Below are 17,253 nucleotides of genomic sequence, written 5' to 3'. Positions count from 1 at the left end.
GAGGGAAATAAAAGACATGCTGTGCCCTGCTAAAACTCAGTTCTATTATCAAAAATCAAGTTGGAAAAGAGGTAAGAGGATACACCCAGCAGTTCCTGCTAAAATTATGTGAAACAGATGTTTCCAAAACTCAATATTTTCACTTACTCTTTTTGATACACTATATTTTCTATTTTATTATATTCTATTTCATTTTTTAAAATCTTGGTCATGACTCACTGATCATGATATCATAACTCACTATAGTGAGTGATTAATGGTGACCTATAATTTGAAAAACATTGCTCTAGGCTGATTATGTCAAATATGGTGACCAGTAGCCACAGGGGCAATTAATTAGGTGCTTACAATGTGGCTAGTCTAAATTGATGTGTTGTAAGTATAAAATCCACACCAAATTTCAAAGACTTGGTACAAAAAAAAAGTAAAGTATCTCATTAATAACTTTTATATTGACTAAAGGTTGAAATGATAATATTTTGGATATGCTAAGTAAAACAGAATGTTAAAATTATTCTGTTTCTTTTGTTTGTTTAATGTGGCTACTAGAAAAAGTAGTCACATAGGAGGCTCACATATATTTATATTAGACAACACTGCTTTAAATTCTAAATGAAAATGATATATTCTGTATGAATATTAATTCTTGAATATCCCACAAAGAGTTTCTAAAACTAGACCCTTTATCTTTCTAACCCTCAGCCCTTCTGTCCTTTTGTTCCCATCCTGTATTTCCTCTGTTTCGCTCACTCAGTGAAAGACAACACAATTCACTCAGTAAACAAGCAGGAAAATTGAAAACCACATTCTCCTTTATCCAGCAAATCCATATATTCATGGTAAATATAATGTTACCTTTATATATAATATACAGTTGTCAACCTCTTTTCAAACTTATTATGAATACCCTAGTTCAAAATACTCTCATCTCTCACCTATATAATTGTACCAATTCACATTCTATCTCCATGATTTCACATGATACCTAGCCCTACTAGGCTCTAAAATACTTATTTAAAAAACCTGGCTGATGTGGCTCAATGGATTCAGCGCTGGCCTATGGACTGAAAGGTTGCCTGTTCCCAGTCACAGCACACGCCTGGGTGGCACAACAGGTCACCAGTTGGAGGTGTGTGAGAGGCAACCAATCCATGTTTCTCTCCCTCCTTCCCCCGCTCTCTAAAAATAAATAAACCAAATATTTTTAAAATGAAATAAAATAAGTCCAATAGTTGAATAAAGAAATGGATGGAGAGATCGAGGAAATAGTTTATATGATCAAAGACTGATAAGGAGCAGCATGTTTCAAAGTCAGTAACAAAATTTGTATAGTAGATGGTAAAGGCAACTGGGCTCTTTGTGAGGCACAGTAGGTCAAAGCTTGTTGAGGTCTGCTGCTTCTCCTTTCGTCTGTTCGATTTTTTAATACAGGAAAATGTTTTCAATTATCATTCTTCCAGGGACTGACTCTTCATCTGCAATCCAGTGATATCCTTAAGGTCAAAAACCTATTAGCTTAGTCCAGTATCATTTCCATAGAAGACCACTGAATTCTGAAACCACTTCAGCCTTTAAGGCAGGCATATCTAAGGGAAAACTTGCAGGCTCACAGTAAAATATCTATTTGAACCTGTCTAGTATCATTTAAATTGTATCTTCCCTTACCAACTATTCATGCAAAAGATGTAAGGAAAGCCATAAAATGTGCCATGGGGAAGTGGAAGGCAGAAGTAAGAGAGAAAAGGGGTTTAAAAGCCGATTAGCTGCTCTACAGTAAAACCCAGAGAAAGTGAGTACTTACAGGAATGTGGATTTTATCCCTCCAGGAATTCTATTTAGCCTGACAGTTTGGCCCACCAGGAATTAACCTTGACCGTAATTAGGCCCCTGAGAGCAATGATCTTTCCAGAGAATGTTCAAAGACCTCAACTTTGTTTAGACACCTGGCATGGGAGGAACTTCCTGTTTGCTCAGAGAAGCAGCATAAAGCTTAGTTGCTCTGAGGAATGCTTGGTCCGAGACCAGCAGCAGGGATTCGGGTGTGATACGGTCTGGTTTCCTCCAGCCCCTTCTCCCTGCAGCATGGGGAAGAACAAACTCCATCCAAGTCTTACTCTTCTCCTTCTGGTCTTCCTGCCTACAGATGCCTCAGTCTCTGGACAACCGTAAGTTTCCCATAGAACATAAACTTAAAGACTCCTTTCCTTAGTTTTTTTTCTGCTTTGAATTGAAATAGTCTGCAGAGTAACCACTTATATAACTGTTTTAAATTTTTGCTTGCTTTATTAAAATACATTTTTAAGAGTTATGAAAAAGAATCTTTTCCTTTATTTCAGATTCCCCATTATATCATTCATCTTCTCTATGAAACTGCCATCTTCTTATATCTAAGGTCTCTTCCAGTTGAGATTTCATAAATCTGATTTATTCATTCTTTACTTATTCTTAACCATTTTTCTTAAATTCTCTGGATCTCTGGATGTCTAAATTATCTGGGGGATATATTAAGACTTTCTAATGGGCATTAAAAATGGATACTTTTAAAGGAATCAATTTTCAGATTCTCACATTCATACCGATCTGCTTGAGACCATGGTATTTATCCTTTCTTACTTCCCCTGTCTTAATTGCCCATCTTCCACTTTATAAGAGAAAGAAAAACCTCTCTCTTAATCAGATGTTACCATGGAGCATTGTCTGGAGTATAAATATCTTTTTAAATTATATTTTATTGATTATGCTATTACAGTTTTCCCAACTTTCCCCCCTTTATCCCCCCTCTACCCTGCACCCCCAACCCTCTAGCACCCCCACCTTAGTTCATGTCCATGGGTTGTACATATAAGTTCTTTGAATTCTCTGTTTCCTATACCATTCTTGACCTCTCCCCATCTATTTAATGCCTACCAATTATGCTTCTTCTTCCCTGTACCTTTTCCCCACTATTCCTCCCTTCCCCCTCCCCACTGAAATCCCTCCATGTGATGTCCATTTCTCTGATTCTGTTCCTGTTCTAGTTGTTTGTTTGCTTAGTTTTTGTTTTTGTTGTTTTACTTTCTTTTATTTTTTTAGGTTCATTTGTTGATAGTTGTGAATTTGTTGTCATTCTACTGTTCATATTTTTTATCTTCCTTTTCTTAGATAAGTCCCTTTAACATTTCATACAGTAATGGCTTGATGATGATGACCTCCTTTAACTTGACCTTATCCTGCAGTTTACCTGCCCTTCCATTCTAAATGATAGTTTTGCTGCATAGAGTATTCTTGGATGTAGGTCCTTGCCTTTCATGACTTCAAATACTTCTTTCTAGCCCCTCCTGATCTGTAAGGTTTCTTTTGAGAAATCAGCTGATAACCTTATGGGAACACCTTTGTAGGTAACTCTTTCCTTTCTTCTTGCTGCTTTTAAGATTCTCTCTTTGTCTTTAATCTTAGTAACTTAATGATGATGTGCCTTGGCATGTTCCTCTTTGGGTCCAACTTCTTTGGGATTCTCTGGGCTTCCTGGACTTCCTGAAAGTCTATTTCCTTTGCCAGATTGGGAAAGATTTCCTTCATTATTTGTTCAAATAAGTTTGCAATTTCTTGCTATTGTTCTTCTCCTTCTGGCACCTCTATAATTCGGATATTGGAATGCTTCAGATTGTCCCAGAGGTCTGTAAGACTCTCTTCACTTTTTTGCATTCTTGTTTCTTCTTTCTATTCCAATTGGATGTTTCTTTCTTTCTTTTGTTCCTAATCATTGATTTGAGTCCTGGTTTCCTTCCTGTCACTGTTGGTTCCCTGAATATCTTGCCTTATTTCATTTTGGGTATTTTTTATTTGTTCTTTCATTTTTTTGACCAAGCTCAATCAGTTCTGTGAGCATTTTGATTACCAGGGCTTTAAATTCTCCAACAGATAGGTTGGCTATACCCTCCTTGCTTAGCTCTCTTTCTGAGGTTTTGCTCTGTTCTTTCATTTTGGCCCTATTTCTTCGTTTGGGGCTCCTGGTAAATTGTAAGAGGGCAGGGCCTTAGGTATTCACGCAGACAGGGCAAACCTCCTTGCTGTGCTCTGGCGTTGCCTGTTGGGGAGGGGCCAGAGAGGGAACAATGTGACTCCCCTGCTGGACTCTAGCCCCACTTTCCACCAGACTGTCATGTGAGACTGGGAGTTTCTCCCACTGAGGCAACTGCCATAGCCCACAGCCACCTCTGAGCCTTAGTTTCCCCTTAAGTCATCCCCACCCGCACAGCCTGCCACCATGCTGCAGCCAGCCCCTGCTCGCACGGTCCACCGCCTCACCAAGGGTCTCTCCATTGGCTGATTTACCAGTCTGGATATTCTTTTTGACTGTTTCTTTAATTCCATTGTTGGAATTCCATGCAGTTTGATTTTCTGGCACTTCTGGTTGCTTATTGATTTTAGATTGGTTGTTATCCTCCTTTTGGTGGTGCAAGGAAGCAAAGGGTTTCCACCTACGCTTACATCTTGGCCAGAATTCCTGGAGTATAAATATCTTTACGATGCCAAAGAAAGGAATAATTTAAAATACTGATGTTGATATTGATGTTGAGAAAACAATGAATTCTAAGAACAAGGCAGAAAATCCTTTTGCAAATCATGTAGTGACAAATTATTTTGTTTCAAGAAAATTGAAGGAAGATCTAAAGAAAATACCAGCTAATAGCTGGTAATTCTTGATAATAGAGCACTAGGTGATTTCTAGCACATTAATTACAAATTACAAAAATTAATAATAATGATATATAATTGTTTCATTTGTCACTTTTATGTGAATAAATTTTCATGGCAGTTAAATCTATACAATCAAAAATATAATGATAGACCTTGTTTAATTCTTGCAATAGGAAATAGCCACCCATTGACATACAAAAAAGTGCATCATTCATTTAAAGATGTGCTTCAAAAGAATTTTGATTTTGTATCTAATGCATATGTATTATAATTTGAAATATATTTATTTTGTTTTGGTCAGTTGTATATGAATAAGACTTTTGAAAATAACTGAAACCAGAAGAAAATGTTCAACATTTGTAACTTTATGGTCACATTAAAATTTTTTAAAGATTTTATTTATTTATTTTTAGAGAGAGGGGAAGGGAGGGAGAAAGAGAGGGATGGAAACATCAGTTGGATGCCTCTCACATGCCCCCAACTGGGGACCTGGCCTCTAACCTAGGCATGTGCCCTGACCAGGAATTGAACTTTCAACCCTTTGGTTCACAGCCTAGCACTCAATCCACTGAGCCACATGAACCATGGTTATCATCACATTAAATTTAAAAGAAGAGTTAAAGTTAAATTTATATACCTTCATAGATGGAGAATAGATGACAGCTGGGGGGGACAGTGGGGAGGTTAGGGTGTAGAGGGATTGAGCAAAAAGGAAGAAGGACTTATGGACAACGGTGTGGTGATAGCCAGAGGGAAGGGAGTTGGAGGGATGCAGAAGATGGCAAAGGGGGAATAAATGGGGATGAGAAGCAACTTCACTTTGGGCAATGGGTGCATGATGCAGTGGCAGATGTTTTGTTGAATTCTACACTTGAAACCTGCATGGTTTTGTTAACCAATATCACCCCAATAAACTCAATAAAAAAATGTTTGAAAACTACAGGGTCAGTAAAGGTATATATAAGGGTATTGAAAATGTTTCTACTTTGCTGACTAGTTACCAAGACCCAAAATTCAATCACTAGAAGACTATTTCTGAGTGGAGTCATTGTCTAGCCAGGAATTAAAAAGCAAATATTTAAAATGCAAACATTCAGGGTTAGGTAACACACTAAGACTTCATTAGTTGTTTACCACAACTGAGACTTTAAACCAATGACTCACTTGCCTTAAGTCTCAGATTCCACATCTGTAAAGTGGAAAGTAAATGCTTTCCATGCCATTTGCTCAGATTTGTTGAATATATGTATATGTATGTATATACACACACAGGTATGATATAGATTAAATATATAGATATTCAATGAAAGTTCTATAAATTGATTTTCTCAGTATCTCACCTGAGACTTTACATGCTTTCTACAGCAATCTTAATGTAAAATAGATTTATAACATACAACATATAATTAGCATACTTTTAATTTGAATTCAGGTACTTACATTTTAGAGTTTCTTTTTTTCTTTTTATTTTTTTCTTTTAAATATTTTTATTGACTATACTGTTACAGTTGTCCCATCCCCCCCTTTATTCCCCTCTACCCTGCACACACCCTCCCACTCGAATTCCCTGCCCCCTTGGTTCATGTCCACGAGTCATACACATAAGTTCTTTAGCTTCTCCATTTCCTATACTAGGAAAGTTTATTTTGGAGTTTCTTAAAGTAACCTCCCCCTGTCTATTTTATACCTACCATTTATGCTTCTTATTCCCTGTACCTTTTCCCCCATCCTCCCTGCTCCAGCTCCCTGACAATAACCCTCCACATGATCTCCATTTCTGATTCTGTTCCTGTTCTAGTTGTTTGCCTTGTTCGTTTGTTTTGTTTTGTTTTTTAGGTTCAGTTGTTGATAGTTGTGAGTTTGTTTTCATTGTACTGGTCATATTTTTTTATCTTCTTCTTTTTCTTAGATAAGTCCCTTTAACATTTCATATAATAATGGCTTGGTGATGATGACCTCCTTTAACTTGACCTTATCTGGGAAGCATTTTATCTACCCTTTCATTCTAAATGCTAGCCATCTTGGATAGAGTAATCTTGGAAGTAAGTAGGTCCTTGCCTTTCATGACTTGGAACACTACTTCTTTCCAGCCTTTTCTTGACTGTAAGGTTTCTTTTGAGAAATCAGCTGATGGTCTTATGAGAACTATTTTGTAGGTAACTGTCTCCTTTTCTCTTGCTGCTTTTAAGATTCTCTTCTTTTCTTTAATCTTGGATAATGTGATTATGATGTGCTTTGGTGTGTGCTTTCTTGGGTCCAGCTTCTTTGGGACTGTCTGAGCTTTCTGGATTTCCTGGAAGTCTATTTCCTTTGCCAGATTGGGGAAGTTCTTCTTCATTATTTTTCCAAATAAGTTTCCAATTTGTTGCTCTTCTTCTTCTCCTTCTGGCACCTCTGATTCAGTTATTGGAACACTTAAAGTTGTCCTGGAGGTTCCTAAGCCTCTCCTTCTTTTTTTGAGTTCTCGTTTCTTCATTCTGTTCTGGTTGAATGTTTCTTTCTTCCTTCTGGTCCAAACTGTTGGCTTGAGTCCTGGTTTCCTTCTCATCACTGTTGGTTCCCTGTGTGTTTTCCTTTATTTCACTTTTCATAGCCTTCACTTCCTCTATTTTACGACCATACTCAACCAATTCTGTCAGCATTCTGATTACCAGAGTTTTGAACTCTGCTTCTGATAGGTTGGCTATCTCTTCATCGCTTAGTTGTATTTTTTCTGGGGCTTTGATCTGTTCTCTCATTTGGGCCATATTTTTTTTGTCTCCACATGCTTGTTACATAGTAAGGGGTGGAGCCTTAGGTATTCACCAGGGCAAGGCAACCCACATCTCTGTGTTGTGGCTCTGTGTTGGGGAGGGGTCCAAGAGGGAACAATGACACTTGCTCAGCTCTTTGCTGGCTTTCAGTCACCTGCTCTGCTACCCACAAGCATATTGGGCCCTTCTGGTGTTGATTCCCAGGTGAGTGGGTTTGTGTATGTTCTGTAACCCTGTGGGTCTCTCCAACAAACTCTCCTATGAGGCTGGGAGTTTCTCCTGCTGCTGCAATACCCACAGGTTATTTCAGAGGTTTTGAGGCTTTATTTCCCCACACTGGAATCCTGGGTTGCTCAGTCTGTCTTGCCCCTCAGTTGTTCCTCCTCATTTATCCACACACAAATGTGGGACTGCCCACTCCAGCCAGCCACCACCCACCCCAGTCTTCCAGCTGCCACCTTACCAGGAGTCCTCTCTGCCAGGCTGCCCATCTTCACCCCTGCCACTAGTTTAGATGAATGTTTCTTCTTTACCTCCTTGTTTGTCAGACTTCCATACAGTTCAATTTTCTGGCAGTTCTGGTTGTTTTTTGTTTTCAAATTTGTTGTTGTCCTGCTTTTGGTTGTGCAAGGAGGCACAGTATATCTACCTATGCCTCCATCTTGGCTGGAAGTTCATTTTGGGGTTTCTTAAAGTAAGGTAAACCTGCAGATTTTAATCTGTTTAAGTCTCACTTCAAGCAAAGTGTTCACTGCTATGGCACTGGTGATGACAGAGGAATAATTTTCATACACACTATTCAACAGCAAAGATTAATTTTATGCTTATCAATATATCTTCTCTTGGTATGGAACGAATGATAGTATGAATAATTTTTATAGAAAATAGTGCTTCTGATAACAGTGCCTCTCTTTGTACACTCTCCTCTAACTGGACTTCCCATTTCCAGGCAGTATATGGTGCTGGTGCCCTCTCTGCTCCACACTGAGACCCCTGAGAAGGGCTGTCTCCTTCTGAGCCACCTGAATGAGACAGTGACTGTAAGTGCTTCCTTGGAGTCTCTCAGAGGGAACAGGAGCCTCTTCACAGACCTGGTGGCAGAGAAGGACTTATTCCACTGTGTCTCCTTCACTGTGAGTATGACTGTTTGACTTAATATACTTGGTTCTATTGGTCAGGGCCATAGGGATCCAGAATTCAGTTCAGGGCCTCAGGGATCCAGAATTCAGTCAAGATAAGGCTTTAAAGGCTGGCAAGGACTTTGGAAAGAAATCTAAATGTAGTAGAAATTAAAAGGGAATGCAGCAATTTCGAACTGTGGAAGGCAAATATTTATAAGCATATTAAGAATTAACTTAATGATCAAAAAAATTCCTATTAGCTTGCGGGAAAAAAAGCAGTATGCCCCAGACAAAGGGAAAATGTGACCTCTTCTTAAAATCAAATGCAAAAATAACGCAAACAAGGCCAATACACAACATAAGCTCCCAGTAGTGGGCTGACAGGAAGATATTACCCCATATTCTTTCTAAGAGTGAAAGTTGTAGAAATTACCATGAGCAAATATCCAATAGCTCTTCAGTGTTGTCCATATGTAAAATGCTTATAACCTATAGCAATAAAATAGTGTGTTTTTCTTTCTCACAACCTTAAAATGCTCCTATGATGCCCTTTTGGTACATTAAAAAAAAAAAAGCTTGGCAAAGTTCAGTGTATAATTGAAGTTCAGTGTATAACTGATCCATAAGATGATGTGATTCTCGTTGACCTTTCTTACTGATGTGTTTTCCTCCATCTTGTGTTCTGTCTCCCTACTGGTACAATGACAGAAGTAATTCCTACCCATACCAATTTTTCATGATAAGAATTAGGGAGTGAAGTTGAGTAAAAGAGGCAAGATCTCCAGGGAGGAGTGGAACAGGGATGGGGGAGGAAACATGGAAGACTGAATGAGCTCTTGGGATCTCTTCTGTATTTCAGGTCCCAAGGTCTTCATCCTCTGAAGAGGTTATGTTTCTCACTGTCCAAGTGAAAGGAGCAACCCAAGAATTCAGGAGACGGACCACAGTGATGGTTAAAAACCAAGACAGCCTGGTCTTTGTCCAGACAGACAAACCCATCTACAAACCCGGGCAGACAGGTACAAAGAAGCCTACAGTCAGGGCAACTTCAAAGAGGAGAGATTCTCCCCTACATATTCCTCAGTCTAAATCCCTGTAATTCTGGCTCCTTAATAACTTTTCTTACCAACCAATAAGCCTGGTTTAAGATTTTTGGGACTGATGGAAAATATTTCTGTTTCAGTAAAGTTTCGTGTCGTCTCATTGGATGAAAATTTTCACCCCCTGAATGAGTTGGTGAGTCTCCTAATATCTACACAGAATCATTATGATCTGTGTCACCTGGCGGGAAGCCTGTTTTTGGTGTTGGGGGAGGACCAGGGAAAGAAAGAATCTGGTGTCAATAACAGTAATTTCTGGCATTACAATAATGTAAGATCCTTATTTTATTTTTTTAAATTTTGTTATCCTTTATTATTATTAATATTATTATTGTTGTTGTTGTTGTTTAAGCTATTGCAGTTGTTCCCACTTTCCTCCCCTTTCCCTCCCTCACCCAAACCTACCCTCATTCCACCCCCAGCCAATCCCCACATTGTTGTCCATGTCCGTGAGTTGTGCATAAAGGTTCTTTGGTTAACCCTTTCACCACCTTTCACCCCTTCCCCCCACCCTTTCCCTCAGCTGTCAGTCCATTCTATGTATCTAAGCTTCTGTTACTATATTGTTTATTAGTTTATTGTATTCAGCAGATTCCACATAAAAGTGAGATCATGTGGTATTTTTCTTTCACTGATTGGCTTAATTCACTTAGCATAATTTTCTCCAAGTCCATCCATGCTGTTGCAAAATGTGAGAGTTATATCTGTTTTACTGCTGCATGATGTTCCATTATGTAGATGTATTACAGCTTTTTTATCCACTCATGCACTGATGGGTGCTTAGGCTGTTTCCAAATCTTGACTATAGTAAATAGCACTGGTGTATATATATATATATATATACACACACACACACACACACACACATACACACACACACACTCTCTCATTATGTATATATTCATATATATATATATACATATATATTATTTTATTGGTGTTTTGGGAATGTAAGAGCCTTATGTTAAACAGTAACTGCAGTCAAGAGAACAGTGAAGTCTTTCTGCCTTTGTACTGATACTCAGGCAATTGTCACCCACTTAAGCTTATTCTTTAGAAAGTTATCAATTAAGTAAATTAGAAAGATGTATTAGATAACATACACCTAAATCCTCAAATAAATTAAGTTCAAATAACTCCTCAAAGATGTAGAATTTTGCCAAACATACCTACCAAAACCTCTTTTAGAAAGGAAGATGAATGAAATCAATATTTTTCCTTAAGATTAACACTTGCAGCCTTGGCTGGCGTAGCTCAGTGGTTTGAGCTCAGGCTGCAAACCAAAGTGTCACAGGTTCGATTCCCAGCCAGGGTACATGCCTGGGTTGCAGGACATGACCCCCAGCAACCGCACATTGATGTTTCTCTCTCTCTCTTTCTCCCTCCCTTCCCTCTCTAAAAATAAATAAATAAAATCTTTAAAAAAAAAGATTAACACTTGCTATTTATGATGAAAAAGAGCTATTTTAATTTTAATGAAAATATCAAACCAAAGTCTTAATTTCTTCCCCCAGATCTATTCTTCCACATTTTTCTATCACAAAAAGAGGCAATTTTTTTTCTTCAGTCCCTAAGGCAAAAAGTTCTGGCATAATTCTACTTCATCAGAAAATCATGTTAGCTTAAAATGTGTCCAGACTACTTCTTTCCGTCTTCATGCTACAACCTCTTCCTGGCCAACATCACCTCTAAATAAGCCTTGAAACTGGTCTAGGTTTTTACTTTTGCTTCTCTATTTAGCATTAAACACCTCATCCATTACTCTATCAGCTTAACCCTACTTTATTTTTATATCCCGATCCTTAAACTACCTGATATTTATAGATATAGACATAGATAAAGATGTAGATATAGATTTCAAATATATAGACATATCAAATACATGTCAAACATATATATCTCAAATATATATATAAAATATAAATCTCAACTATATGTATACTTATATGCATGTATGTGTGTGTTTCTTATGTATGGATTCCTTATTGGAAGGTAAGCTCTAGGGAAGCAGATACAGTGTTCTTTTGTGCATTGCTATTGTTCCCAGAACTGAGAATGACACACAGCACATGGTAGGCACTTAATAAATATTACTTTTTAGTAATGAATAACCACTGATAGTGGAGGAGCTATTTCCATCCCCCATTATTCTTAGAACTACCCATCTTAATACTCAGGTCTGACCATGATTACTTATAGTTCCATTAGTATTTTATTTCTCAGCCTATAAAAGTTCAGGGCAAAAGAGTGTTCCTCACTGGGATGGTATACATATTTAAGTAATGTCAGTAAACCCCACTCCTGATGAATGTAGCCAATTAAATTCTTACCATTATTTATTAAATGCTTATGATGATTAATGAAAAGTTCTGTAAAAACCTATCATTTTTGTGTGTTTTATATAAAACTGTCATGCTTATAAATCAAAGATGAGAATATTTGTGAACAATTCTAAACTGCTTTCTTTCTCTTTCGTCTTTCAGATTCCACTAGTATACATTAAGGTAAGCAAAATGAAACATTCCATAATTACATGTAAAGTAATCAATTTAGGGAAAATGTTCTTATCTGAGAGATTCTTACCATACCCCAGAAACTTGTCATTAAGGGAGAAGCCTTCAAACTCATAGAGCTCAGATGGTTCTAACTCATCTCCCCTTTCCTCTCATTATCACCACCCCATTTTCCTCTCTGAGTAACATAGGAGTTTTCATAGATTTCTTATATTGTCGCTAATGCTCTGAGCCCCTTTGTAAGTTTCAATTACATTATCTATAGAACCCTAAAGGAAATCGCATCGCACAATGGCAGAAACTCAAGTTAGAGAGTGGCCTCAAGCAACTGACCTTTCCCCTCTCATCAGAGCCATTTCAGGGCTCCTACAAGGTGGTGGTACAGAAGGACTCAGGAGAAATAACAGAGCACCCCTTCACCGTGGAGGAATTTGGTATGGATTGTGGAAAGTCATGGAACATTTTTCTTCATATTTAAATTTCCAGGGTGTAGAATTTGAGCTTATTTGGAATCTTTTCATTTCCCCTGAGTAAGATTGGGCTTGGAGTAGAACCAATTACATACCAAACTCCAGTGAGGACAATGATTAGTGAATAGGACATCCTATAACTTAATTATTTGTACAGCAATTTTTAATCTCAAAAAATGTATATTCTCCCTGTTTTAGTAGAATTTTCCCTAGTTCATTAAGGTTGCAGTGATCTATCATAGTCCTTCAAGCAGTCTCCATTTGAAGAAAAGATAGGAATATTAGAGAAGAGAGTTGCCTGTTCAGTGGCCTAAAATACTATTAGGGAATTACTACAGATAACATGAAAATACTGAAAATACTAATTTCCCCAAATTTGAAAACTAATTTCAAACTTCGTTTATCTCTAATCAACAGTGCTTCCTAAGTTTGAAGTGCAAGTAAAAATGCCAAGGATAATCACTATTTTAGAAGAAGTGGTGGATGTGTCAGTGTGTGGCATGTGAGTTTATACTTTTTTAGTCTTTGGAGGGGAATTATCTTTAAAAGACTCACCATTTGGCTAGTTTCTCTAGGAAAAGTGGCAGCACAAATCCTTTCAATAAATGAGAGAATCCCATCTCTAGAACTTTCCTCTATTATTGTTTTCCTATTTTTCCTTCTGATTTTCTTTCCTAGTCCTACCAGCATTATTACAACTCATGGCACAGGCAACTGTTCCTGGAGAAACTATCCTGCTAGGGTTCTGGAAGTAACAGAGCTGTATGTGTGCATGCACATGCACACACATACCCAAATAGGAGGGTATCAAAGGGTAGTGGCTTTCCTTTGGCTCTATTGGATTATAGAGGAAATTCAGTCACTAACATTATTTACCTGACCCTACACACATGGTACAAAAATAACGTAGATTCAGAATTTGTTGAGGTAGACATACCAAAATCTCATCTAACTCATCAGTCTGCCTAAGGCATGTTACATACCTCTCTCAATATGGTCCTTTCCAACTTTGAAAATTTGTGTTTCCAGGAGCTTATGCTCCTATCTTCAGTAGCCCAGCAGTAGCACAAGCAAAAAAAGCAGACAGTGATATAGCCAGTCCTGCTTATGTAATCCAATTGTAATTGACTATTCAACTGGGTCCCTGCCCTAGCACTGTCTCAGAGTAATGGCCACCAAGGTCCTGGTGCTACATACCTTGTGAGCCAGTGCTTTTACAAAGAGAAATATAGATGAAATTTTAAATAGGAGCAACAAATACTTTGGAAAACACAGCAATTATCAATGATATATTTAGGGCACAATCCCATTTTTTTGTAAAATGTAAGCAAGTAAAATCCTGTGTAAACCAAAATGGGTACACGTGGGGAAAGGATGATAAAAGGAGAGACACCATCATATTAATAGTTTGTATTCCTAGATAGAATTGAGGGTGTTTGTTCCTTCCCTCTGTTTTGTCTTATTGGTGTTGGTTTTTCTTGTAAGAATGGGTGGTAGTACAAAAGGTAGCGTTTAAAGATAAAACTGAAAAGTAAAAATTAAGAAAAATATGTTTTAAAAAGACTGAAGAATTCTAGAAGAAAAAGGTCATTCCTTACCTGTGCTCAACACTGTTTGAGCCCTGAAGAGGGAAAGTGCAGGAAGTAAATATACTGTAGCTAAAAGAGAAAACATAAATACATGGAAAATGTGTATGTTCAATGTTTGTTTTGATTAATTTGACAATGTCTTATAACAGATACACATATGGGAAACCAGTCCCCGGACATGTGACTGTGAGCATGTGCAGAAAGTATAGTCATTCTTCTAGCTGCTATGGTGGAGAGTCACAGGCTGTCTGTGAGAAATTCAGTCAAAAGGTAGGTGGAAAACGCTTCTAGAAACTACTAACACCTAAGGTGCTGTCAGTAAGCAGTGAGTTACAACATGGTGCTAATTCAGGAAGACAGCGATTTATAAAAGAATTTTATGCTAGCTATAATTGTTTTAAAAATAGGTGAATTACCACAATAGGAATTATTTATTTCTTACAATTTTCCATTGTGGGTGTTCTTGGTGCACCAGCCACACAGAAAGGTGGAAGCTGAGCCAGCTCCAATACCTGGCATCCAAGCCATCTTTGGCATCCACTTGTATGAAGAAAGGAGAAAAAAAAACATGTACCTCTTAACCACCTTCGCTGGGAAGAGTGTCAGTTTTACTCTATGAGCAAGAACTTGTCATGTGGCCTCACATAGGTGCCAGGAAGGTAGGAAACACAGCCCCCAAATGGGTTGTCACTTTCCAACCATCGCTGTCCACAGTGGAAGCAGAGCCAGACTTTGATGAAGGGTTAGCTGCCTGTTATAGTAAGATTACCCCAAAATTTTTAAGACATTTCTACCACATTCACTCAAAAACTAAGGAATATACCTGTCGATTATAAACTAGATACTGTTGTGAAATGTGATAATAACCAGTCCCTAGAGAATAAATACTGTGTTCTTATAGGAAATACCTAGGTTCTGTTTACTGCCAAACCACCCTGAACATACCTGATCTCATTGGAAATACCTAGGTTCTGTTGATCCCCACCAAAATCCCATCAGATTAACTGACCACCAATCTGTCTAGTATTATGGTATTGTATTTGATTTTACCCTCTCCTAGCTAAACAACGAGGGCTGCTTCTCCCAGCAAGTAAAAACCAAGGCCTTCCAGTTGAAGAGGGAAGGGTATAACATGGAACTTGAAGTGGAAGCCAAGATCAGAGAAGAAGGAACAGGTTTGTGTCCCAAGGGAGAAAAGACAATGGGCACTGATTCATTCTCTTCGCCAATGTACAAACTGAAAGGAGAGAGGGAGTATAAGAAGTTCAGGGAGATCATCCTTCCAAAAAACTTTTTTTCTCCTTTTTTTTTCAGATGTGGAGTTTACTGGAAAAGGGACCAGTGAAATAACAAGAATCATATCCAAACTCTCATTTGTGAAAGTGGACCCACACTTTAGACAAGGGATCCCCTTCTTTGGACAGGTGGGATATTTTTCAGTTCACAAATCAACCTGGGTAGCCATCACTTAATGAGCACAACGTATTTGCTAAAACCATACCTCATTATTGTTACCTGTTGATTAATATAAGCAAAGGTATAAAACCACATAAAAATGAATCTGCTCCTCTGTAAATTTGTATATGATACCCATGAAGTCATTCTAGAATACTATCAAAATTAGAAAGTTTTTTTTTTCACTTTTGGAAAAGCATTGTATGATATCACTGAATGTCCTTTTCATGATTTACCAGACAATCTTATAATTTTATGATATTTTCTCACAGGAATCTCAAAATTCATGGTGGCCACATAATCTTATAACACTAACTTCACATGGAAGTGAGTGGGTTGGTGGTTTTAATTTTTACTTTAAGGCATACAGTATTCTACCACATCTGGTATTCCTTTCATAGATATTATATTTATAGTACTTTCTATGATAGCAAGTACTTTTACAAAACACAGTACACACAAAGGTAAAATGCTGTTATTTAAGGTACTCAGCTTTAAAAAATATAAATTTTCTCACAGATCTACAAAAAAATCTTCTATTGTTATTTTTCTATTATAAACAGATGTGCAATGGACCTTTCTGACTCTAAAGTCTGAGGTAATGGTTGCATGTATCTCAGTGTATAATTACTGTGCATCATATTCTTAATGGAAATGCTATAAGACTTCAGTGGTGGAAAGTGTAAAAGACAGAGGGACTAGACTCAACAAATGAGTGGTAGAGTACATTTTAGAATGTTTTGATTATGTTATGACAGCAAACCAAAGTCAGAAACTTTGGTCACATCCTAAAATGAGAGTATATTCCATGTTTTTAAATTTCTCAGAGGTACATTGTATACTTTTGATAATGTATTCCTGTTAAATAACTATTCCATTAGTCATAAAACTCATCAAGAGGAAAAAGTCAGAACTTTGTGCTTATCCTTATCTTTGTGCATGCAGCCAACAGTTCAGTGACAAACTAAGGTTTTGTTAATCAGTTACAAACACTGATCCCAGTCTGCTGCTCTGCTTCTTTCTACTGTGAAAAGTAGCTTATCCTGAAAAAGAATCACAATCTTTACCATTTAAACTTCATCTGCTGAGTTTAATACTAGCAGTAATGTGACTTTAAGTTTTTTTGGTTTTCTTCCAAGTTTTGTTTTTTTTAAAGATAGTTTATTGATTATGCTATTACAATTGTCCCATTTCCCCCTTCTTCCCCTCCACCCTGCACACCCTCTCCCACCCACATTCCCCCCCTTTAGTTCATATCCATGTGTCATATTTATAAGTTCTTTAGCTTCTACATTTCCCATACTACTCTTAACCTCCCCCTGTCTATTTTCTAACATCTATGCTACTTATTCTCTGTACCTTTCCCCCTCTCTCCTCCTCCCACTCCCCCGTTGCTAACCCTCCATGTGATCTCCATTTCTGTGATTCTGTTCCTGTTCTAGCTGTTTGCTTAGTTTGCTTTTGTTTTAGGTGTGGTTGTTACTGTGAGTTTGATGGTTTTTTTAATGTTCATATTTTTTATCTTCTTTTTCTTAGATAAGTCCCTTTAACATTTCATAAAATAAGGGCTTG

At 37.6% G+C, this 17,253-nt stretch overlaps 1 protein-coding gene across 1 annotated transcript in view; it reads left to right on the top strand.

The window, feature by feature from the left end:
• The first annotated feature begins 1,977 nt into the window (after positions 1–1,977).
• Positions 1,978–17,253, top strand: part of LOC123819378 (alpha-2-macroglobulin-like) — a 51,238-nt gene continuing 35,962 nt past the window's right edge. Inside the window, exons 1-10 of the mRNA XM_045839699.1 lie at positions 1,978–2,165; positions 8,383–8,566; positions 9,414–9,573; positions 9,738–9,790; positions 12,138–12,158; positions 12,433–12,601; positions 13,055–13,139; positions 14,376–14,496; positions 15,287–15,401; positions 15,541–15,650. Coding sequence (XP_045695655.1) covers positions 2,083–2,165; positions 8,383–8,566; positions 9,414–9,573; positions 9,738–9,790; positions 12,138–12,158; positions 12,433–12,601; positions 13,055–13,139; positions 14,376–14,496; positions 15,287–15,401; positions 15,541–15,650 — 1,101 coding nt within the window. The 5' untranslated portion in view covers positions 1,978–2,082. The remainder of the gene's footprint in view (positions 2,166–8,382; positions 8,567–9,413; positions 9,574–9,737; positions 9,791–12,137; positions 12,159–12,432; positions 12,602–13,054; positions 13,140–14,375; positions 14,497–15,286; positions 15,402–15,540; positions 15,651–17,253) is intronic.

Source organism: Phyllostomus hastatus, unplaced genomic scaffold, assembly GCF_019186645.2.
Source record: "Phyllostomus hastatus isolate PE091 unplaced genomic scaffold, TTU_PhHast_1.1 phas_contig_308, whole genome shotgun sequence".
NCBI classification, from domain to species: domain Eukaryota; kingdom Metazoa; phylum Chordata; class Mammalia; order Chiroptera; family Phyllostomidae; genus Phyllostomus; species Phyllostomus hastatus.
Note: the sequence above shows the minus strand (reverse complement) of the source record. Positions and strands in the feature narration are given on the sequence as shown.